The 26,834-nt window shown below is 37.6% G+C and overlaps 1 protein-coding gene across 7 annotated transcripts in view; it reads right to left on the bottom strand.

Annotated features, from left to right (window-relative positions):
• Positions 1-26,834, bottom strand: part of MED13L (mediator complex subunit 13L) — a 278,625-nt gene that overhangs the window by 58,659 nt on the left and 193,132 nt on the right. For all 7 annotated transcript variants that reach the window (XM_086348057.1, XM_086348053.1, XM_086348054.1 and 4 more), the window contains one exon: positions 1,722-1,867. In XM_086348057.1, coding sequence (XP_086204183.1) covers positions 1,722-1,867 — 146 coding nt within the window. The remainder of the gene's footprint in view (positions 1-1,721; positions 1,868-26,834) is intronic.

The following is a 26,834-nucleotide window of genomic DNA, read 5'->3' as shown; positions in this document are numbered from 1 at the left end:
TCTAGGGATAAAAGTCACTTTTCCTTAACTCTGATTTATAAAAACAAATCTCAGCATAAGCATTAACTGGGAGGTCCTTTTGGGAGACAGTTTTTTTCTTAACTGCTGGATGATACGTCACATCAATCAAGACAGAGATGGTTAAAGACATCACATATTTCGTGTTGCCTTCTGCTACTCTGTATGGATAAAAATGGAGAAATACTGATCTAAGCAACACAGCTAATCAAGGGCAATTTTCCTGTTTTAACACTTCTAAGAAATCCCCACATCAATATGATTAATTATGTTCACTATAATTGTCTATATACCAACACCTGCCCTAAGAATGTAACTTCTCTACACCAATAATGGGAAATAAGCAGGATAATGCCCCACAAAGTCTTCCATGATTCGAGATATTAGTAACAAACCAGTAATATTTAAAGTAAGTAGTCTACAGGGACCAAGTATGGCCAATATTATCTTTCCCAACTTAGAAGCTTAGTCATCTTTTCTCATGACTAGTAATTCCTTTTGTTACTTAAAGTAAATGCTTTTATTTTGCTCCACAAAATCTAAAGTCAGATGATCCTCAGCACTTTCAGAGTCAAGGAAACATAGTGTTTAAATAATCCTGACAATCCACAAAATGAGCATATTGTACAACTCAAGTGTACAGTTTGAGAACTAGGCTGTTTTGAATAATATAGCAGTTCATACATAAAACATCCAAAAAACTACAGAATAATAAAGTACACAGTTTAAAATGTGTTGCTAGATGGAGGAAAATGCAGCCAATAATCAGGACAAAATTACATGAGGTTCAATGTTCTTTTTTAGCTTAAAAAAAAAAAAAAAAGGCTTAACAATCTTTAGGGCAAGAAAAAGCTGATTTCATCAAATTAACTTACAATCATTTGTATAAGACCAAAAACCAATATAAATAACATGGAGGCTAAACACTCATTTGACTATTATATAAATACTTTAGTCAATTTTATTAAAAATATTTTTTAAATTACATTTTGCGATATACTAAGGCTATTTCAACCAGGCATCTCTAGAATTGATAAGATTAAACTAAAAAAAAAAAGTTTCTATATGGTTCAATTTAATATTATAACATTTAAAAAGTTATTTATAGAAAATTATGAATTCCAAAGACAAAACCAAAGCTTTAGAATATATAGCTAGAAAAAAAGAAACATGTTATTTGGTGATATCTAGGTAATCAGTTGAGCATTCATGAAAATATGAATGTAAGTTAAATTACAACCAAATATCTACAACCCACGCAGTCTAAAATTAAAAGAAAATAAGGTATTAATAAAGAAACTACAGACTATACAACTCCAGGAATTTGATTTTGGTTAGAATTTCAAAGAGTACAAAGCTTAATAGTAACTCTCTGTTAGTCATTACAGTCCTAAAACCATAGGACAAAGAAAACAAGGAAAACCTTTAACTTATAAGATTTTTGATCTTCAGGAAATCCTCCACACTTTATTCTTCAACACACTTAAGACCATGTTGTAGCTGAGGGAAGCTTTCAGTAAAAAAATGAGCAAGCTATCATCACTTACTTGTGGTCTTCCCTTTCTTCTTCAGAAACTAACCCTTCCTGCTTAGCTCAACACGTCCATTTCAGATACTACCTCATTCCATGAAACTTCACTGGGCAAGGTGGCTATCCACCAGGTAGGGAGTGGTGGAGAGGAGGAACATCATTGTTTACTTACCTTGAAATGGTGCAGGTGAAGACTGAGCCATGTGGATATGCTCCTCATTGATCAAATAAATTGGCTGGTGTTGGGCAATCTCCACACTTGTGCATACATTACTTTCCCCGTGAAGAAAGAATGTGAACGCACAGGACAAATGCTCACTAGAAAAAGACAAAATGAGAAACTCAGCTCTACATTTTGGTGGGAAATAAATAGGTGCTAGACACAGAAACACAGACGGGACACAGCTTTAATTTATCGAGCCTGCCCTAGATGGTATTAACAAGCACAAACTTTCCATCGCTGTGGACAAATAACAATGGTAATTAAAGATGCCAGATAAATAGAAAGTTAGGTCTCACTGCAAAACTGGAAATGACTGTGTAGAACGCTTTCTGCTTCCTTTGCACAGATTCTCCAACTATAAGCTCCCAAGGACAGGAAAAGAACACGTTTTTCTACCTTCTTGTGTGTTACTATCTGAACTGGCTTTTAAGTGACTAGGAACGATGACAAAGTAGTTTTGCTTGTGTTTGGTATGACATAACAGTAAGATCAAGTTTACAATCTTATACCATTACAATAAGGTTATTAAACTTATTGATCTAAAGATAGCAATTAAGAACACTACTATATGTAAATTTCCAATATACAACTGCTAAGATAATATGTTTCTAAATGGACTGGTGATTGATTATATTTAATTTTCACAATTTACCTCTGATCACAAAATTTTATTAAAGCATTCCACTTCTCCATTTTCCACACAATTTGCTAAAAATTGAAAAAATGATGTGTCTTGGAGAAAAATAATTTCAAAATTACTATAGTGGCACATTCTTTCAAAGTCGTTAACTTTGGCCTTAAGTCACCCATAACATCTCCATTTCTCAAGACAGCTTATAAGAACATTTGCCTGATGAACCAAAATCACTATATTCTAAGCAACGACCATTTGAAAACTCATCTTCCAAGATTTCCTTTTTTTCAAAAGTTCTCTAAAATATTATAAAGTATATTTTGAGTACCACTCATAAAATTAAAATCTAAGTATAAAATTATAAATACAGTATACTAACGCACATATATGGAATTTAGAAAGATGGTAACAATAACCCGGTGTACGAGACAGCAAAAGAGACACTGATGTATAGAATAGTCTTATGGACTCTGTGGGAGAGGGAGAGGGTGGGAAGATTTGGGAGAATGGCAATGAAACATGTAAAATATCATGTAGGAAACGAGTTGCCAGTCCAGGTTCGATGCATGATGCTGGATGCTTGGGGCTGGTGCACTGGGACGGCCCAGAGGGATGGTATGGGGAGGGAGGAGGGAGGAGGGTTCGGGATGGGGAACACATGTATACCTGTGGCGGATTCATTTTGATATTTGGCAAAACTAATACAATTATGTAAAGTTTAAAAATAAAATAAAATTGGAAGAATAAAAAAAAAAAAAAAGAAAGAAACACTTTAAAAAAAAAATTACAATGATTTTGGAAAACTGAAATAAAAATGACAACATTTTCACTCTATTCCTACAGGAAAGCATATATTAATATAGTCTACCTTGACAAGTACGTTGCAATGATCTGAGAAAATTTTGTGTTTTACTCAAATGTGCAGCTTCCTCAATAGGACAGACACACCGAGACTTGATATTTGGGTATTTAGCACAACAGAGTAATCGTAAGATAATAAACTGAAACTTCTCCTTAGCACCTTATGTCTAAGTTTCAAGTTCACAAAGAGGAAACAATGCATGTAATTTAAATGTATACAAATATACAGGAGTGTCAACATGTGCTGTCCTTCATTTATGGAAACGACACTGAACACATAGCATCCCCCAAGCACAACATTATTCCAGGCATGTAAAACACCAACATACGCATCAACTGACTGTGGACTGGTCGTTTTCGTTTGTAAAATCCAGTAGAGAAGGAGGATCTGACATATCCCTCTCATGCTTATTAACCCAAGCAGTCATCTGAATAGTAATAAGGCCACTGGTGAGAGTTACAGATTCTGAGTACAGCCCAGAGCGCGCTTGCTCTTCTACCAAATCCCAACTGTGCATGAACACAAACACAACCTACCTTTGTCTATCAATCAGGAAGTCAGAATGGTACAAGAAGTCTGAATAGTGACAATGAATAAAATATGGTTCATGTCCTCAAGGGGTGTATAAACTAAGGCTGACATAAATGCTTATCAGTACAATAAAGTCAAGTACAGAAACAGAAAACCAAAATGCCATGGGAAGGCTAAAGTGTACTGATTTTTTCAATTTCGAAGTCCAAATGCTTCAAAGAAGATGAAATCAGATGAAAGTGTGATTTCAGTATAGAGAAAAGAAAAAGTAAGAGAGGCAATGTGAGGCAAGGAATAGATGTAGTTAAGAACAGGATATAGCTTAGAAATTCTAAAAGGAGGAGACAGGACGTGATGGGAAAGGAAAAAGAAGTCTGAAAAAAGAAGTCAGAGGTCACCCTTGAGACAACCAAAAGTCTTCCCATGTGAAAAATAGCAGGGAGCCAATTTAAGGTTTGGTTTTTAAAAGTTGGCTCAATCTAAAGAATCGAGATAAAAACCTCAAAATAGAATTCAATTTGAATTTGCAATGTTCCAAAAGAGGCTCAGAGGTTAAAGAGTCTGCCTGCAATGCAGGAGACCTGGGTTCGATCCCTGGGCCAGGAAGATCCCCTGGAGAAGGAAATAGCAACCCACTCCAGTGTTCTTGCCTGGAGAATCCCATGGATGGGGAAGCCTTGTGGGCTACAGTCCACGGGGTCGCAGAGAGTCAGATATGACTGAGCGACTTCACTTCATTTCACAAAAGACACAGAGAAACACAAATGAAAACAGTAGGAAGTCAATCAGTGACCTATTTTCTATATTGATAACTTTTAAAAACAAAACTTTTTTTTTTTTCTAAAGAGACAAAACTACACAAGAAAAACAACAAGTTATGGGGGAAATAGAACAGAAGCCACCAGTAACTACAAAATGTTTGGTAAGTTACTTTACTGTTCTGATCACAGCTTCCTCATATGTCAAGTCAGATGCTGGCACAAATTGCTGCCCCTTCACCCCGAGAAATTCTCATTCAGAAGGTCTAGAATGAGCCCCAAGAATCTGCATTTCCATCCTATTCTCAGTGCTGCTGCTGCTACTCCTAGCTCAAGGTTCATGCTTCAAGAATCACTGAACTTTATGGCAAATAAATCCTTTTCAGCTATAAAATTCTTTTTTTTCCCCTAAGATTACAAGAAACAAGAGGGCAAGGAGGACAATACTGATGACCTAAGGAGGCTTTTGCCACTTCTAAGACTACACAGATAACACTTACAGCATTGCCTGTAATAGTTAACAACGACAGACAGACAAAATGCCCATTTGTAAAGGACTGGTTAACCAAACTATGATACATCCCTACAAAATAATACCACTTAAAAGAAAATACTGATACATAAAAACCTACCACATAAACCCATAAAAGATGAGGAAAAAAACAAGGTACAAAATTGCTGTGAATCATATACACCCATCTGTATAAAAATGCGAGAGTGGGGAGAAAAATATATGCACACACAATCTGCTTACCCTGGCATAAAATTTCTCTGGAAGGATTCACTTTAAAAACCTAATAATTTTGGCTGCCTTTGGGGAATGCAGTGGTATGACTAGGGAATAAAGAAAGGATTCTCAATACTCTTTTCTACTTTTTGAATGTGGGGCCAGGGGTCACACAGAAGGTAATGGAGGCAGGATCTGAAGGAAGCCCCCGCCTCCCGTCTTGTGCAGTGCCTGCTGGCCCAACTAGAGGAACCCAGTCTTTCATCTCACCACATTTGGCTCTTAGTTGAAGCCTGCTGAGATCATCTTTGATTCTGACTCTGTTATCTAACATGCTGGATATTTAATCAGCAAGCATCAATATCTTTATCCATGTCAGTGCTAAAAATGGTGAATGAGACTATACTGAGGAAAGAATCCTGAGTCACTTTATCAGGTAATTTTCCAGTTACAAATGCTCCCAAGTGCTGCCATTCATGTATAGTTTCTTGTCTACAAAGGACACTCTGAAAGATTACTATGTCAAATGTCTTTATACAATGCAGACACATAACAACTACCGTATTGCCCTGATCTACAAACCTGCCTAAAAGCCAAATTCAGGTTGTCTGATATAAAAGTCAACTCTCCTCATTTTACAGATGAGAAGATAAGGATAAAAAGTATGGCCTGCAAATGCCATTCTTAGAAGCGTAGCTGGAATTAGACTTGAAATTTAGGGATCCTTCCTCTCCTTTTCACCATACACCTGTCCGCTGCTGCACTCACCTCACTCTCCCCCAGAACGCTAGAGGACTACAGCTTTCCTTTTCTCTGTGAAGGGACTCCCATACTCTCTGCCACTCAGGAGTAGTCTTGATTTCCACAGCTTTACCTGCTCTTCACTACAGCACGCTACTCTGTTAGGGCTCCCTTATCTTTCTCCCTCTATTGACTAAGGTCAAATAATCAACATGTAAATAAAATGATTAGTATAATAGTAGCATTACTACTGATATCACTAAATAACCAATCTATAAATAACTCTGGTGTTATGAAGACGACAACTGTAAGGTGAATTTGGAAATACAGGTATAATTTATTCACTATCAAAAAGATAAAGATCATCTGAATGGCTGAAAAATACTAAATCCATCTACGTAATACTTACACCAGACATGCAAAATTAAACCACACCCATGGACCTCACCAGATGGTCAACACCAAAATCAGACTGATTATAGTCTTTGCAGCCAAAGATGGAGAAGCTCTATATAGTCAGCAAAAACAAGACCGGGAGCTGACTGTGGCTCAGATCATGAACTCCTTATTGCCAAATTCAGACTTAAATTGAAGAAAGTGGGGAAAACCACTAGACCATTCAGGTATGACCTAAATCAAATCCCTTCTGATTATACAGTGGAAGTGAGAAATAGATTTAAGGGACTAGATCTGATGATAGAGAGAGTGCCTGATGAACTATGGACAGAGGTTTGTGACACTGTACAGGAGACAGAGATCAAGACCATCCCTAAGAAAAAGAAACGTAAAAAAGCAAAATGGCTGTCTGAGGAGGCCTTACAAATAGCTGTGAAAAGAAGAGAAGCAAAAAGCAAAGGAGAAAAGGAAAGATATACCTGTTTGAATGCAGAGTTCCAAAGAATAGCAAGGAGAGATAAGAAAGCCTTCCTCAGTGATCAATGCAAAGAATACAGGAAAACAATAGAATGGGAAAGACTAGAGATTTCTTCCAGAAAATGAGATACCAAGGGAACATTTCATGAAAAGATGGGCTCGCTCAATAAAGGACAGAAATGGTACGGACCTAACAGAAGCAGAAGATAGTAAGGAGGGGTGGCAAGAATACACAGAAGAACTGTACAAAAAAGATCTTCACGACCCAGATAATCACGATGGTGTGATCACTCACCTAGAGCCAGACATCCTGGAATACGAAGTCAAGTGGGCCTTAGGATGCATCACTATGAACAAAGTTAGTGGAAGTGGTGGAATTCCAGTTGAGCTATTTCAAATCCTAAATGATGATGCTGTTAAAGTGTTGCACTCAATATGCCACCAAAGTTGGAAAACTCAGCAGTGGCCACAGGACTGGAAAAGGTCAGTTTTCACTCCAATCTCAAAGAAAGGCAACGCCAAAGAATGCTCAAACTACCACACAATTGCACTCATCTCACATGCTAGTAAAGTAATGCTCAAAATTCTCCAAGCCAGGCTTCAGCAATACGTGAACCGTGAACTTCCAGACGTTCAAGCTGGTTTTAGAAAAGGCAGAGGAACCAGAGATCAAACTGCCAACATCTGCTGGATCGTCGAAAAAGCCAGAGAGTTCCAGAAAAACATCTATTTCTGCTTTATTGACTATGCCAAAGTCTTGGACTGTGTGGATCACAATAAACTGTGGAAAATTCTGAAAGAGATGGGAATACCAGACCACCTGATCTGCCTCTTGAGAAACCTGTATGCAGGTCAGGAAGCAACAGTTAGAACTGGACATGGAACAACAGACTGGTTCCAAAAAGGAAAAGGAGTACATCAAGGCTGTATATTGTCACCCTGCTTATTTAACTTCTATGCAGAGTACATCAAGAGAAACGCTGGGCTGGAAGAAGCACAAGCTGGAATCAAGATTGCTGGGAGAAATATCAATAACCTCAGATATTTAGATGACACCACCCTTATGGCAGAAAATGAAGAAGATCTAAAGAGCCTCCTGATGAAAGTGAAAGAGGAGAGTGAAAAGCTGGCTTAAAGCTCAACATTCAAAAAACGAAGATTATGGCATCCGGTCCTGTCACTTCATGGCAAATAGATGGGGAAACAGTGGAAACAGTGGCTGACTTTATGTTTTGGGGCTCCAAAATCACTGCAGATGGTGATTACAGCCATGAAATTAAAAGACACTTACTCCTTGGAAGGAAAGTCATGACCACCCTAGACAGCATGTTAAAAAGCAGAGACATTACTTTGCCAAAAAAGGTCTGTCTAGTCAAGGCTATCGTTTTTCCAGTAGTCATGTATGGATGTGAGAATAAAGAAAGCTGAGAGCCGAAGAATTGATGCTTTTGAACTGTGGTGTTGGAGAAGACTCTTGAGAGTCCCTCGGACTGCAAGGAGATCCAACCAGTCCATCCTAAAGGAGATCAGTCCTGGGTGTTCACCGGAAGGACTGATGCTGAAGCTGATACTCCAATACTTTGGCCACCTGATGCAAAGAGCTGACTCATTTGAAAAGACCCTGATGCTGGGAAAGATTGAGGGCAGGAGGAGAAGGGGACAACAGAGGATGAGATGCTTGGATGGCATCACTGACTCAATGGAGCTGAGTTTGGGTAAACTCCAGGAGTTGGTGATGGACAGGGAAGCCTGGTGTGCTGTGGTTCATGGGGTCGCAAAGAGTTGGACACAACTGAGCAACTGAACTGAACAAAAAAAAGTAGAAAATGATATTGCACGCAAATACAAATAAAAATAAAGCTGGTATAGAGATAGTAATAAACAGTACATTTTAAAAACTTAGGTTCATCATTACAGAATAATGAACAGAGAAATTCACTAAGAAATTTAAACAATCTTGAGTGTGCATGTACACAGCCATATGGTACACAATATAACTTAGAAATATATAAAGAAAAAATGGCAGAATTACAAGGAGAAGCTGACATATCTTTAATTGATAAGTATTTCAATATACTTTTTTCAGTATTTAATAAGCAAATTACTTAGAATACCAAAAAAAAGACAAAAATATATAAACAAGTATGTATGTTGGCTTTTAAGAAATAAATAATCTGTTCTTTTCCAGGGACACATAGAAGATGTACAAAAAAGGACTGGGAACTAGGACACAAGACAAATCCAAAGTTCCAAAGAATTTATATCACACAGACTATACATTCTTTAATCATAGTGCAATTTAGTTAGAAATCAACAGTTTTTGCTTTTTTTTTTTTTAAGGTTAAAATAAAATCCCTTTGTTTGGAAACTTGAATACGCACTCCCTAAATAAATCATGGGTTACAGAGGAAATCACAATGGAAATCACAAAATGTTTAAAACTGAATGACAGCAAAAGTAATACATGTCAAAATCAGAGAAGTACAGTGCTTAGAGAGTAATTTATATCCTCAGATGCCTAAAAGAGGGTCTTAAAATAAATGAGATAAGCCTTCAAATCAAGAAGTTGAAAGGGGCAACAACAAAAAACAAGTCAACTCAATGAAACCAGAAGGCTGAAAATAATGACAAAAACACAAAAACTAGAGGTGGGGGGAGAAGAGAGGTAACAGAAATGATTAACAAAATGAAACTTGTTCTGTGAGCACATTAAAAGAAGACAAACCACTAAGCCAACTGATTTGAGGACGGGAAGTGGACAGATGCCTATGCAGCAAAGAGGGAGGGGTACCATCACACAGTCCTGAAAACCAAAAGGAGGAAGCACCCCTGAGGCATTGACCACGCGGCGTCAAGACTAGACACTTACTGCAAAGGCTCTGCTGCTTCCTACACCTCTGCTGCTGTGCATGCTTTTCTTTCGTCTAGAATAAACTTCTCCCATCCTTCATCACCTAATTCCTTCTCATCTTTTCCAAGAAATCATCTTTAAAAGTTCCAGAATTGGCAAAATGCACCCAAACTACTCTGTATATATCTCGGCCAAAGCTTCTCAATACTCGTTAAGTTTTACGTCTAGTGCACCTGACTGACTTTTGTGAGGACAAAAGTCAAGTTCTATCTATCATTTTGTATTCCCACGCTTAACATGGTGCTTGGAATGGGAAGATGCTGCATTAATCACTTGCGTTTGTGATACTTTGTACCTTTCCTCTAAAATTTTCTGGCATTTTATTTGGAAAGTCTGAAATAACCATGGAATTCTGAGTCATGAGACAGAGAAGAACAAGAGGGAAAGGGGGAAAGGGAAAAAAAAAACACAAAAAATCTGTGATTTTCCAGTCAAGAATACATTACGGGAAACCTACCCCTGGTCTTGAGAATCTCTGACAATCTCTCCATCTGGTCTTCTAAAGGGAACCTGCTTGGGGGTATCACCGACAGCTGTGGAGTATAACATGGTATGACTCTCACTGGGACCCAAGACAGTGTATATTTTGCACACCTCACCTACATTTCTGTAATTCCACATTATTTCCTACTCTGTCACTCTCCTTAAATCCCATCTTTCAGAGTCCAATATCACTTCTACTTTTTCCATATAAGTTCTTTTACATGGCCTTCTACAAAGGCCTACCCACTCCAGTGTTCTTGCCTGGAGAATCCCAGGGACAGGGGAGCCTGGTGGCTGCCGTCTGTGGGATCACACAGAGTCGGACACGACTGAAGTGACTTAGCAGCAGCAGCATACAAAGGCCTTCTCATATAAGCTCTTTTCACAGAGACCTCTTTATTCTCTGCCACTAAGAGTATTTACCTCTTGTTTGGCACCCATATTATCAAAAGAACTCACTTAATTAACAAGTATTTACTAAGCACATCTATCTATCTTGTATCAAACACTATGCTGGACTTAGCCATGTAGAAATAAGACCTGAATCAGCCCTTGGGTTATTTTATGTTTTTTTAAGCAAAGCACCAAAAAACTTTAAAAGGGAATAGAAATTTGAAGACTAAGAAATTCTGGTAGGATGCCCTCAGTTAAAATTGTGTACTTGAATGTTAGAGTTCTCAAGAAAGGGCCAGCATCATTACATGATGCTTCAGGCAAGAATTCTGGAGTGAGATGCCATTCCCTCCTTCAGAGGATCTTCTAGACCCAGGGATCAAGCCCATGTCTCCTGCACTACAGGCGATTCTTTACTGCTAAGCCACTGGGGAAACCCATCCAATGATTCCATCATCCACCTTATTTCTTTCACAAGACTTTGTCGTAATTTGCAATTGGTTATTTTGATGGTCTCCCTCATCATAAAATAAGGTCCCCAAAAGGAGGAACCATGTCTTTCCCACTGTCCTCTGAATCCTCAGCACCTAGACATATAAGACTTAGTAGTCACTGCACGGCTAAATGCAGTTTTAGTCATAACCAAAGAGTACTTTTCTTTTAGCAAGTTCCATCATGAGGAGAACAAGAAAAACTGATGTGCACAATGAATATTTTTTAAGTGGGAAGATTAATTATTATTAATAGGAGGGGAATGTAATTTCCAATGACAGGAAAACAAGTAACTTTAAAAACTGTTTACTTGGCAAATATAAGGGATTGGTGTAGGTTGCATCTGTGTTGTTGAGAAAAGACTTGCAAAAATGCAAAAAAGGAAGAACTATTTTCCCGATCATTTTACTCTTAGAATATTCTAAATCTTAAGAACAATTTTTTTTTCACTTCTTACACTGAGTTTTCAGAATGCAAGTATTACATGTGCTTTCAAAATGCATTATGAATATTAATAAACTCCTGTTCTTTTCAGGGTGTAAAAGTGTTTTGATAACAGATTCACAATGCAGAATGCATTTAGATAATTTCACCTAAATGCTTTTTGTGTTATGAACTTATTATCTTAAAATTTTCCAAGTTGTCATTAACCAAATCTCTTGCAAGAGGTAATTTGCCTCACTCTATAGATCCTCATTTGGGAATAGTTTGCTAATGTTACTTTATCATTTTCTTTTCTTAAAAATATACCATTTACTTTGTCAGCCTTCACAAAGACTATGGTGAATCCTTTGCTCATTGGCATACTGACCTTTCTCTTATTGAACAGTTCTTAACTTTCATCTCCTTTTTACAAGATGGTGACACTATAATATTCAAATAAGAGTTGATCAAATTATTTTATAAAATCCTGAGATCCTTTCACCATTTCATGTATCTTCCCTTCAAATTAGAAGTTAAACCTGATTACAAAGGCAATGAAAATGTCCTGAAAAGTTAATGGCACATAATTTAAATAACAAAAAACAGGAGTACTTGCATTATAACTGTTAAATTATCAAGTACAACATTATGAATAATCACCCTGCTAAAAAATAGTTAATCAATTAAATTGTCTGAATACAAAATTGCCTCAATGAACAATTTTTCTTCACAAAGGTATATACATTTGTGATGCACAGGTATATATATGCATGTAATACATACACATGTGCATAAATTTATAAACATACACACATGCACATGAGAAATTAAATCAGTGAGCTCTATGACCATTCCCTTCTACCCTGCCAAACCTCAAAGCCCAGTTGGTCCTTGGCAGTAAATTCAGCACGGGAGTGGTGCAGTAATTCTTCCCCATCACAAGGTACTGCTCCTGGTCTTGCAGTGGTAACAGAGCAGCAGCACCTCTTGCACTGATGCAAAAACAGTGGCCCAGTGGTCTACAAGACTGAATGTTCCTCCCTGGGTGCCTCACTAGGAGCAAATGACAGTGTGCAGGCTCTGACTCAGTATGTCTTTGATCCAAAGGCAGGAAGAGTGTGACAGGTTCTCATCCTGATGGTACAAACTAGATAAGGTAATTTTCAAGATGTCAAAATTGACATAACAGTTACTCTAGTCAGTGAAGTGTGCTTGAAGAAGCTGGTATACACCATATTTGAGGAGACTTACGAAAGCTGTCTTATTTAAACTCTCTCTTGAGGTTACTAAACTAAGCCAGATTATCTAGTCTCAATCGCTGGACAACCCTTGGAAAATTCAATGGGAGTGTGCCTGGCAGAGAATACAGATGAAAGTGACATTTATACTAGGGAACTCATAACTACTACAGCACTTTTACTGCTCACTTTAAGACACGCTTGGATTCTTTTCTGTTTTATTAAGTATAAAACAAAACCTTTAATCCATTTTTTCGTTACTTTAAAAGACAGTAACAAAGTGGGGGAAGGGGGGAAGGTAGAGTAATGGAAAGGTATAGGGAACCATAGAGATTTTCTACCATTTTTCTCATTAAATATTGATACCAATTAGGCATTATATATTGCTAAGAAAAAGGCTGAACTGACACTAAAATAGCTAAGACATATACATATACATATACATATATATATATATATATCTGAGATCATAAACCAGCCTTTCTCTGTTGCTCCTTACTGCTAAACTGAAATGCTATTTCTTCCCAAAGTACAAAATACATGTGAATGGTACCTCTTAAAATCAGTGACTGTTTGCTTATATTTTACACAAACGTCCAACCACTATGACAGATTCTGCTGCTGGAGGAGGAGCCTGAGTGGCAGACATGGTGGAGTTCTTGCCAGCTTGAAAGAAACATAGGGACAGACCTCTGACATCTGTCTAGATTCCCACAAGCAGCTCACAGTGGGAGAAACGACCTGCCAGAAAGCATAAAGCATATGGGAATTCCACTATGCCATTCATCAGGTGAACAACAGCAAGTACGACTTTACCTATGTGATCAAACAAAAAAACCAAAAAAAAAGAGAGAGAGGATAAAAATAGAAAGAAAATTATTAATGAATAAGTGCTAGGCAAACAGGGCTTCCCAGGTGGCTCAGTGGTAAAGAATCTGCCTGCCAAGCAGGAGACTCGGATTTGGCCCCTGGGTCAGGAAGATCCCCTGGAGAAGGAAATGACAAGCCTCTCCAGTATTCTTGCCTGGGAAAGTCAATGGACAGAGGAGCCTGGTGGGCTACAGTCCCTGGGGTCACAAAAAGTCTGACATGACTTAGCGACTCAACAGCAACAGCAGCAGCCAGGTATACAGCCTTTCTGCTGTCACAGAGTGTCATTTTTCCATACTCCATTACTACACTTTTCATCACTTACGAGTATCAACCCTCACTAGTTTTTCCTGCCTCATTACAATGATCATATGCAAACTACCTTAAATACTTCCAGAACAAGATGAGGCAGGTAAAAGAGACAAGGATCCAAGTTGAGATTTTGCTTCTCTCTCATACCCCAATTCTATTTAAGGAACTGATAGTACTACAGAGTTAAGTTATAGTATGTATGTAACAGGAGCTAATACATAAAGAAACAGTATGATGAAATTATTTTATGTCTCTACTTACAATGACAGTTTTAGTCATATTTTAAAGACATTGTCTACGATAAATAAAACAAGAGAAACATCTAACTTCTTTTATCGCTCTAATTCACATCTAGCAGCTGACACTCAATGTGGCTTGGCAAGTTCTTTAAAGGCTTTCCAACATTTGGCATTAACCAACCAGAGAGCAGAGTCTTTTATAATCAGCACTGCTGCAAAATGTCTCACTCACCAGTACTCAAAGGAGGTCACAGATTTCCCAGCTAAAGGAAAATAAAATTGGAGCTGACACTTACTTGGTAGAATGCTGTTATCAGCAAGAATTTATCCTCCATACTCTTCCCATGCCACAGGCCTACACCAGAAGCTACGTTTTCCTTTTCTTTAATCAAAACACAGTGCAGCCTTTAATCACCAGCACTGCTTGCCATCCCAACTCCCCTATCCCTAACACAAGAAAAATAAATCTTCTGGCTAGAACCAACAAAAATAAACATAAGATGCTTCTACATTTTTCTTTCAATCTAGTTAAGACTATGAAGTCAAAGAGTGCTACAAGTTGTGTGATATGTTTAACAAATTCCAAACAGAATTAACTTTGATTCTTAACAGTTGAAAACAATTTCTCCTAAAAATTCAGCAGTGATGATATACAAAGAAAAGTAGATATTGGAATTAACAGAGTCGTTAGTTGCTGTAAATAATGATGACATTAGCATCTCACTTAAGAGCAACAGAAAACACAAGATCCTTCAGGTGATGGATGGAGCACCTAAAAAGTTAGTGTATACTCCAGACACCCAGTAGTATTCATTCTTCAAACTAGTCTACTATATACAGTAGCTACATAAGCAGTTACTTAATGACAGTGATATACATTCAGTATCTGGTCATCATCAAAAATCTGAATGCTTAAAATTATGGATGTTTCTTCCTTTTTTTTTTAGAGTACCAATTTGCAAAAGGTTTAGGGGAAAAAAAAATTCTGATACAGAATCTCCTTTCATTATCAAGAATCATTTGCTCAGGCAACTTTTGGTTTATTTGTTAATTCTACAAATACACAAGCATTGCTCAAAAATGCCAGGTGTACCACAGTGAAGAAGGCCTATAGTCCTGACTCCCACAGAGCTGAAATCCTAGAAGCTAGGGCAATCAGAGAGTTTAAAAGGTTTTTTAAAAGATAATTTTGAGACAAAAAGCCACAAAGAAAGCAAAATAAGATGGCTGTGTTTAACAGTGGCAGTGGACTGAGGAAGGGGAGAAGCGACGACGCGTTAGATGGGAGGCAGCAGTGGGTAAGGGAGGGGTCTCCTTTGAAGTAAGGCAAATGAGAAGTCAGCCCTGGTGAGACAAGAGAGAGAGAAGTTTAAGTAGATGGTCATACAAAAGCCAGAAGTACAGAAACAAGCTTACTGTATTCGGGGAACAGAATGGCTTGCTGTGTGCTAAGTCACTTCAGTCGGGTCCGACACTCTTTGTGACCCTACGGACTGTAGCCTGTCAGGCTCCTCTGTCCATGGAATCCTCCAGGCAAGAATACTGGAGTGGGTTCCTATGCTCTCCTCCAGGGGATCTTCCCAACTCAGGGATCAAACCTGCATTTCTTACATCTCCTGCATTGGCAGGGTTCTTTACCACCACCTTGGAGGTAAGTACAAAATGAGATCAAATAGGTGAGCAGGGGCTGGATCATGTAAAGCTTTCAATACTGAGAAGGGGCATGGATTTTATTCTAAATACACTGATAAACCCTGCAGGATTTTAAGCAAAGGAATTACCATGGTCTCATTTATATTTCGAAAGGATCACTTTTAGTTACTTTCTTGATAATTGGTTATGAAGGAGATACAGGAAGACCTGCTGAAGGCTGGTTTAGAGAAAGGCATGGTTGAGAGTAGGTTGGCAGCAGTGAAGACTTAGGGGGACATGGATTTAAAATCTATTTCAAAAATGCGGCCAACAGCACATGCAGACAGGCACACTATGAAGGAAGGTGGATGCATCAATAAGGAAGGAGGTAAGATCGAGATATCACATGTGAAAGATGTTCCTTAACGACAGCAGTTAAAGCCAAGGGGATGAGTGGAAGCACACAGGTCTGAGTTTGAAAGAGTCCAGATACAGAAGAAGTAACGCAAGTCAACTTCTATTCTGACATCCTCAGGTTCTTTCATGGGGGGGTGGGAGGAGTGGGGGAAAGGCTACCGTGTTTTTAGTAAGACAGTATGTGAGGCATGTTTTAATGATCTTTCTCCAAACAATAGGTGAAGAGAAAATAGAAAGCTATAGTGTACTTTTCTTAATTTTTGTTTGTTTTGATGAGAGAAGCTCCCCCATACTCCGCCTGCACATACTCACTCCAATTTAGGGTTTAATGAATTTAACTGAATCAAACTAATCCATTTAAATTTTCTCCTTTCAAAATCGCCTTTAAAAAAAGATTACTAGGTTTAGTAATAAAATTAACTGAAAACAAATAATGAAGTTATAAAATACTATTTGATTCAAATTATCATCTGAATATCAAGTTTTTCTATTTAGTAATCACACCTAGAATCTAACATCACGATATTAAGTAACAATAAATGAAGTAATCACACAACCTATTTTACATTAAATTTGGAGATTTCCATTGAAAGTAATTTTCCCCTTTCATTATGCTAATAAAAGTGAGGGAGAAATGTGTTATCGTTTTTCTATAGATCCGGCAGGGTCACCCACTCAAAACACAAGACTCCATCACATCTAGCACTCTCTCACTGAATGACTTTGACACAGTATTATTTACTGACTTTAAACATATATCAGGACTGGAAACTACCTAAACTCCCATCAAGAATAGAAGAGATAAATCAACCCGGGCACAGTCACACAATGGAGTACTCTACGGCAATCAGAATAAGTGATCTACGACTGCACATACAACCTGAATAACTAAAACAACGGTGACCAAGAGAAGACAGAAACAAAAAGATACCTACGTAGGATTCTATTTATATGAAATGTGAAGACACACTAAACCGCTGGAACAAGTGCTCATGCTTGGAGGGGAGAGGCAGTGCCTGGAAAGGAGAATGAGGGAGGTTTTCGGGCTGCTAGTAACATCTATTTCTTGTGCAGGAACAGGGGTGTGTGTGCGTGCGTGTGTGCGTGTGCACACGTGCGCGCATGTGTGTTAGGTGCTCAGTCATGTCCGACTCTTTGCAACCCCATGGACTGTATGAACTCAATTTGGAAAGACTCACTGAGCTTTATACACTTACGATATATGTACTTTTTGTACTATATATTATATACATCAATAAAAAGTTATACACATGAAATATGAAAGATATATAGCAAAATGTTAACATTCTGGACCTCATCAGGTTAAATGAGTTGTAAAAGCATGAGTATTTATCTTATTGACTATGATAAATAGAATAATGATTTCCCAAATATGCTTGTGTTCTAATCTCCAGTACCTGTGACTATGTTATGCTATACAGCCAGGGGGAATTAAGGCTACAGATGATTAAGGTTACTAATCAAATAGCCTTAAAATAGGGAGATTATCTTGGATTATCCAGTGGGCCCAATGTAATTACAAGAGTCTTTAATTTATTGTTCAAAGAGGCAGAAGAGTCAAGGTCAGAAAGACCCAACAAGCCACCGCTGGCTTTGACAGCAGAAGGGACTCACAAACCAAGGAATGTGGGCAGCCTCTGAGGCTGGAAAATGCAAAGAAACAGATTTGCCCCGAAGGCAAATCAAAAAGGAATTCAACCATGCCAACATCTTGGTTTTAGTCTAGTGAGACCTGTTTCAGACTTCTGATTTCCAGAACTGAAAAGATAATAAATCTGTAAATAGAATGTTCAGTTTAATTCTGGATGCCACATTTTAAAAGAATATTAAGTAACCGGAGCACACTCAAAAGAGAATAACCAAAAGCACTTAAAACCACCCAACATAACAATAATTGAAGGAAATGGAGATATTTAACAAATAGATAAGACAACCTAAGGAAGAGATACAATGAAACACAAGCCACAGTTAAGCATAAAATGTTATGAAACCTATTTTGTTTAATATGATATTTTATAATGATTGCTGCAACAGTATGTGCTATCCTCAATTGTGGCAAATATCAATTTCACACACTGGTCAAAATTTCATGGTATACCAGAGAACTCAGGTACAGTGGTCAAGCACCATTGATAAAGACTACAGAAAAATAGATTTCAATTCAATATGAAGACTTTCTAACTGGGTTTTTTAAATAAAAAATGGCTTACAAGAAGGGTAATATGTTTGCTTCCCTGGTGGCTCAGATGGTGAAGAATCTGCCTTCAATGCAGGAGACCTGGGTTCGATCCCTGGGTTGGGAAGATCCCCTGGAGAAGGGAAAGGCTACCCACTCCAGTATTCTGGCCTGGAAAATTCCACGGACTATTCTATAGGGTTGCAAAGAGTCGGACACAACTGAGCGACTTTCACCATTATGTCTGCTATACCTAAGGGTGTGGTGGAGGAAATTCAAGCATATTGAAAAGGGAAAGGATGATCTTCAATGGTGCCTTCAATCCTCAGATTCTGATAATTCTACAATTTGATTCTCAGGTAAGTTGTGCCTATTTTAAAATATCCCATATGGGATGATTACTCAGAAGCAGAATACCGAAAGGCAAAGTACATCAAATTATAAGAGAAACATGTATTGAGACAGGGTAAAGAGAAGTATCTCGAAGACACCATTCCTGAAGCTTGAAATGTATACTGCTAGTGAAGTCATAAATACAAACTTTAAAGAAAAATTTTTTAACTCAAGTATAGTTGATTTACAATGTTGTGTTAGTTTTAGGTATACAGCAAAGTGGTCCAGCTACATATGTTTCTTTTTCAAATTCTTTTCCATTATAGGCTATTACAAGATCCTGAATACAGTATAGTTCCCTGTGCTAGACAGTAGGCCCTTGTTGTTTATGTATTTTATATATAGTGGTATGTACATGTTAACGCCAAACCCCTATGAATTCTCAATCCAGTCAGCCAAACCAAACTGTTCTGCTCTCCTTTTGTTACCAGGATTACTTTTTGAAAGCAGAGCTTACATGAATACCTATTTATTAAAGAAGCATTATAACAGAGGTGAATAAACACAGATTTATTCTCCCTGGAAAGGAGACATGAGGCTGATGCGATAACCTTCAAGAACAGCATCCTGTCAGACTGAAGTATCAGCTTGTGAGTCAGAATGAGAAAAATCAATATCAGTTGAATAGAAAGTTATACAAAATAAGGAAAACTTTCACTGGCGATAGTGCCATTACACTGCTTACCCTCAAAAGCTGACATCTCAGTTCAATTCTCCCAAGGATAAAGGGTTGTATTTACCCTGTTGCAGGTGTGTTAGTCGCTCGGTCATGTCCAACTCTGTGACCCCATAGACTGTAGCTCGCCAGGCTCCTCTGTCCACGGAATTCTCTAGGCAAGAACACTGGAGTGGGCTGCCATTTCCTTCTCCAGGGGATCTTTTCGACCCAGGGATCAAACCCTGGTCTCCTAAATTGCAGACAGATTCTTTACCATCTGAGCTACCAGGGAAGCTCATTTACCCTGTTAGCCAAAGTCCATCTTGAACAATGTACTCACAGAAAGTAAACTTTTAAATTTCTTATTCAGTAACAACTCCTATGCCTGGGGTTATCACTGGTAAGAGTTTTTAGAAATAGTCTTTCCCTGGAGATACTTTCAGCGACCCTGGAAGAATTACCACCTTAAAACTCAATGGATGGTTCCATCCCTCTCCCCTTTTAATCATTATACGCTGAATCCCCTATGCATCAATTAAGCACACAATAGAGTACAGTACATAAAACCACAATAAGCAATACAGAAAAAAGGATTAAAGCCATGAAAAATGTATTAATTTATTCTATGCAATGCACTTGTAATTCTCCCACTTTCAGTCAAGATCACAGTACAGTTTAATAGTCTGGTTCAGGGACCAATTAATCCTTTTATATTTAAATCAATCACTGACTCCTCTCCGAATAATTTAGCTTCTACATGCTGCCTCCCATTTGATGTCTTTGGGGAAAGAGCACAGTTAACACTATGTGGCACATTAATCATGTTTGGTAATAGAAAGAGAAATGCATTACCAGAGAAATCTCTTACGGAAAGTAGAACATGCTCTAAAACATGTTAGCATAATCAGTGTAAGTGTCATCATTTTCTTAATTAAAGCAGGCAAGTTAAACCTGGAGCCAAGAATGCACCCTTCAGCTGCCTTTTCAAGGTATGTGTAATGCATGTATCTGTTTATTTTGATTATGTATAAAATCTATATCCAGACACAAAACCACTCTATACAGCCCCTCCCCCAACTGCTATCAGACTGCTCTCTTCCCTTCCAACCAAAATCAGAATGACCTGATGATGCTCAAACAGTGGGAAAGGGGAGAAGTAAAAGAAAAGCATGTACCTTATTCAAACTGGTCTGTGTTTGGCACCATGCCACAAAGCTCTGTTTTCTTCCTTGAGTAACTCTGAAGCCTAATTAACGGGGTTAATCCAATGCCATAGTCATGTGTTGCCTAAATTCCTTACCACTGTATGTAAAGAAGCTGTCCATATTTAAGAATATTTTCTCTAAATAAATGCGTCAAGAAAGCATTAAGAGTTCATGTGACTTAGAATTCTACTTACTTTGACCAACAGCAAGAGAAGGAAGTGCGCCTTTTCTTTCCTGGATCTTCCTTGCCACAAGAATAATTTTGTATTCTAGTGGCCACACCATGCATTGCAAGCAAATGCAGGGTTTAGTTTCAGAAGTTCCAAAGCAAACATAAGTACTTTTCAAAGGGTCCATAAGTGAGTATTTTCAAAAAAATTTAACCGATTAACTTTGGATATAGATCCAGAAGTGAAAAACAGTGGAGTCTGTATCTTGGCATAATCTAAACGCAGTGCTGACTCAGGAGCTCTGCCAGTTCAAACAGCTCCCAAGAGAGGAAAGCACACAGTCAGTTAGCTCTGTGTTCACTTCACACCAGCACAGAGAAATCAAATGGTAAAAGTTTAAGGTCAGGTCTATAATACTAGTAGGAGGAATAATTTTAAAAGGGGCCATGATATACGTGGTAATCTGAACTTGAAGAGCACACACCATCTACAGAAAGAAATTCAAAAGCCTGGCTACATTAACTGTCACATTGAAGACTTACTTCGCTGGCTATGTGAACCGTGACAACCTCTGAGACTTTGTTTGACAACTATGACCTACAAATAATCATCAGGTGGAAAAAGAATGATTGTCATTACTCTCTAATCCCTAGAATAGTCACATCAAAGAAACATTTATTAATAGAAAGAACACAAGTCCTTTGTTTTTCATCTAGGAATGGAACAGAGCACTACTAATCAAGATTAAACAAGTGAACCAAAGCTCATCATCAAAAACCATCATCTTGGCCCTAGAATATGAAGTCACACCAGCCAACAAGCTACCATCAGCAGGACGTGTCTGTCTTAGTTTGAGTTCATGGTGGCTGGGATTCACTCACAGTCCTCTCTGTCTAGTTTCCTCTTGCTAAGCAAGAATTGAATTCCTCTCTCTTGTGCCACAGACAGAGAGGTTATAAGAGACCCTCCAGATTACTTAAAAAAGGAAATCCCAGCAGTTAAATTCAAGGGAGAAAAACCTTCTGTATGTGTTTCGGCAAAATGAACTCTTATTCTATTTCAGTGACTCTCAGATGGTGAATCTCAACAGGTAAAATGCTACATGCTTTCTGGATTCAGTTCAGGAGACTGTTCGAAAGAAGATCATAAAATGCTAGACAGTCTTTTTGAACACTGATGTACCTTTCTTTTCTCTTCTCTATTTTTAATCTAGCTGTCCTAATTCTGGGCCTAAATAGCACTGATACCCTCTGGCTGAGACAGCAAGTGAAAACCTTACCACATCCCCAGAGGGCTCCTTTGTCAGGTCAGGCCCCATCCGAGCTGCTCTGGACAATTCCCTCCCATCATCCTGGCAGCAGAGGTTGCACAGCTCCTACATGGGGATCACAGGTACTTCTTAAGAGCCCCAGGTATGAAAGCTTCTCTCCCTTTACCAGGCTGTGCAGACTTAGGACTATGGACAGTCATTATTGAAATCTACAGTGTGACACAAAGAACGAGGCACTGCATATTTGGTGTTCTTCTATAAATCTTATACTGAACATCATTTGATTAAAATCAAGATACCAGAATGTCAAATAAATAACCCAGAAAGTATTATGACTACCAAAGAGGATTCAAGTTGAAAGTTACTATTATACCAGCAGTCATCTTTAGGCAAGTTACCAGTAAAAATGGAAAAGAAGCATATTAATGCAACAAAACTATTAATGCAGAAACAAGCTTTTAACCAGTCTTTCAAAATCACCAATAACAAGATGTAATAGGTAATAAATAAAAATTAGGTGACTGAATGGTGATATTTCTAAGTCAATATACTATAAAATCTACTCTGGAAGAGACTTTCGCAGGTTTATAAAACATCTTAGTTGTAAAACTAATATTAAAATTCAACCATTTTACTCTGTTTATTCTCTAACATACCATGTCTAAATCAAATATGATAGGCTGGTTTATAGTTCTCACACAAGGAAAAGAATTCCTGATTCTTCTCTTATTTTCAGAAGTTGAATCAGTTAATTTTAAATAGTCATTGTTAAATACACACACACACCACACACACACACACACACACACACATTGAGTATCTATATGAAAGGCCTTGAATTCTCCTCCACTGACTCATTAAAAAACACACACACACACACACACACACACACACACACACAAGAAATTGTTAACACTGTGATGCAAAATCCAAGCCAACGGCAAATAATTCTACCTCCCAAAGTAACAGCTGGAATGGCCATTTAAAAGACACTTAATATCTGTAATGCATTTATCTTATATTCCATTATCTTCTCTGATAAATGAATCTGAATAATTCAACAAATACAACTCCAATAGTACTTCATATATGACTATTTTAACAGTATGTATGGAATAACACATGAAAATGTAATGAAATATACCTGTTCATAAGGAAATTTTTAGTTTTTTAGGAATCTGTACTATTTATTTATTTTTTATTTTTAAAGCTTTATTGAAGTATACTTCCATGTGTGGCTTACAATGCTGTGTTACAACAAGGTGACTCAGTTATACATACATATATATATGTATGTGTGTGTGTATACACACTCTCATATTCTTTTGATATATACACTCTCATATTCTTTTCTATTATGGTTTATCATAGATATTGAATATAGATCCCTATGCTATACAGTAGGACCTCGTTATTCATCCATCCTATATACACTAGTTTGCATCTGCTAATCTCAAATTCCCAACCCTTTCCTCCCAACCCCCAATCCTCTTTGGCAATCACATGTCCGTTCTCTACATCTGTGAGCCTGTTTCTGTTTCATAGGTATGTTCATTTGTGCTGTATTTTAGACTCCACATATAAGTGATATCATATGGTGTCTTTCTCTTTCATAAGGAAATTTTTAATAGCAGAGAAAATCAGTATAATATTTCTCTTCTGTTTCCATCTGTGTACAGTGAATTAAATTTTCTTTTTAAAAAGAAAACTGAAAATGCATTACTTTCCTCAGACACAAGGAGGACAAGCACCCTACTGACAAGGACATAAAAAAATTAAAGATAAAATTATTGAGCTAGCTGTTTTACAAATTTATAGAAAAATATTGAAGGGGGGGCGGAAATTTGCTGCTTTCATTTTATTCAGTAAGTGGATTTCCTTTAGTCAACATATCTGCCTAGCTTAGCTACATGGAACAAGTGATATGTTCTTGATAATCAATATAAATTAAGTTAAAATAATGTCAGTGATTAAAAACACAAAATTAAAGGAACTAGATTAAGATAATGGGGAGCGAGACGCTGACAGCAGTAACACCATGCAGAGACAGCTCAAGGATGTTCTCTCCAGGGTCTCTGAGCCAGTTCTAGGGATCTCACTAGTAGCTCCTGTCCCACTTTTTCCTCTAGCAAAGTCTTCCTGATCAAACCCCAGGGCTCAATACTAGAACTCTTACCCTGTCCTTCTATCTGAATAATCTTCACATTTTATCTGAGAGACTCGACGGTTAGAAGCAGGGTTCTGGTCTCCCTTCTTGCTTTCTCTTTCAACAGTATAGAAAGGCTACATGGTATTAAGGAAAAGGGAAGCTTAACTATAACATTTATGGAATGTGTTTTTATTCAGGTTAGTTTTTACTTGGTTTTATGAGAAACCTGCAGAACACCTGTATTTGCAAAGATGTGTTACTTCTACTTGTTCCACTTAAAACCTCATTTACTACCATCTAAAAAATCTGGGGACAGAAACTTGGCAGAGAATAAAAAAATCCCTGACTAGCACTAGTTATAACGGTGGACAGGGAATCAAGGGTAGAAACAGTCATGAGGGCAGCTCTCCAGAAACCACTGTACATCATCCTGGGCTGAGTGTGGGCTGGGTACCCAACTCAGCCTTGCCAATCCAGTTTCCTTCCTAACACCTGAAACTGCGATAGAGCGAGTTCTCATCTCTCCATTGGATCGCACCTATTAGAACTGGTAGCGCCGGGATTTGTATGTGAGCATTTCAGGGTAGAGGTGTGAGTAAGTACAGGAAAAGGACAGGAAATCAAAGTATCAAAAGGTTAATGCAGGATCTCAGAGTGAAGTGATGAAAACTTAAGATCAGAATATGACAGTGAAAATGAAAAGGAAATAGATTTTATAGGGAGACAAACCAAGAAGTATAAGTCTGTGAGACCATAATGGTCACATTCTTCTATTGGTAATGTTTAAGACATAAACCAATTTATAAATTAGAAAGAATCGTCTTTTTAAATATCCAGGAAAATTAGTTTTCTGCAGAAAAATGAGCTGAGTTATCCACATCTTACTTGCAGTCTTTTCTTACGCCTTCTAACTGGGAGGTGGGACAGGGCATCAAGTTACAGACAGCCATTACTATTAGAGATTTCTATTTTTAAAATTGCTGTTTTCTAATAACTTTTTTTTTTAAAGACAATGATACTTACATCATCTCTACTTAACCTTGTTCCCAAGGAAACAGCTAACTCTCAAAATCAGACCCTGCATAATTATTGACTACAAAGAAAGTATGTTACGATGAGACACTGCACTTTGGCAGAATAAAAATGACCAGCTTGGTTTTGCCTTCATATCAAACAAGTCTCTGATTTTCATACAGAGAGCAAAACTTTCTACCAGGCATATGCTAACAGGACCAGGTTACATTACTTAACATGTTCTCAAGTGTGGAATGCTACTATTTTCAGTGGCATTCTATTCTAGATTAAAACAAAGATGTAACTGAAACCACTTTTATTTTTAGATACTAGCGACTGACTCTTTTGGAAGAAACTCAGCTTTGAAGTCATTCTATTAAAGTGTAAGTAGAGATAACTGCTCATAAACCATCACAGATGAACATATTTCCCATGACCAAAAGCTCAAAATTAAAATGACTTGAATTTTAAAAAGTTTATACAATTTAAATTAGTAAAAGAACCTAACATCAACAAAGCATAAATCTTCTTGAATAGACTACATAATTTCTAATAATATAACTGCGAATCTCCTACCTTTTATAACTAGCCCTTTTCTAGAGAAAGCATTTAAAATGTTGATGTAGCCAAAGAAAGAGAGATACATGAATCATTTTCAGATTTATGTGGGGCTTTTTTTGGTTAAAGATTTAGAAATATTTAAACTAGGCAGGTCTACTAAGTCACTTCAGTCGTTGAATCTAAAAATATAACATGCATGGACATTTTGCCCAAAATATGCAAATAGTAAAGGAAAGCTGGTTAATTAAAAACTCAGCCTCATTTACCACTATATGGAACAAACTAAAATACACATTAAGAAAAGACCTGGGAGACAGAACCTTACTGAAAGTGCATGCATCCAGGGCCCTTCCATATGGGGAGAAATGGTTCTGAGAGAACAATGAAAGGACTGATGACAGCATTTCAGATGTGACAACTGAGATTCATGACGATGGCCCCACATCCTCCGGGAACTATTAAATATATTCTGGATATTCTGATTACAAAGAGAATTAGGGAACATATTTGAGATTTCTTCAAAGAAGAAAATGAACAAGGAATTTCAAGAGAGAAAGAAAGGGAAAGTGAAAGAAAAAAGGGGAGAGCAGAAAAAAGAAATAAAAAAGGAAATCCCTGGAGAATAAAATTCTAGCACAGGATTTTTCAAACAGTAAGGGTCATGAAACCAATTTCTTCATGTTGTTCAATGGCTAAGTCATATCCGACTCTTTGTGATCCCATCAACTGCAGCATGCCAGGCTTCCCTGTCCTTCACTATCTCCCTGAGTTTGCTCAAACTCATGTCCATTGAGTCAAGTGATACCATCCAACCATCTCATCCTCTTGTCTAAATTGAAACCAATTTAGTGGATTTCAATCAAAATCTTTTTAACTAAATATAACAGAATAGAAAGTGTAATAGAATTT

This window comes from Bos grunniens, chromosome 17, assembly GCF_055505025.1.
Source record: "Bos grunniens cultivar Pamir isolate PY7600 chromosome 17, Bosgru_T2T1.0, whole genome shotgun sequence".
Taxonomy (NCBI): Eukaryota; Metazoa; Chordata; class Mammalia; order Artiodactyla; family Bovidae; genus Bos; species Bos grunniens.
This window is presented reverse-complemented; position numbering and strand designations above follow the sequence as displayed.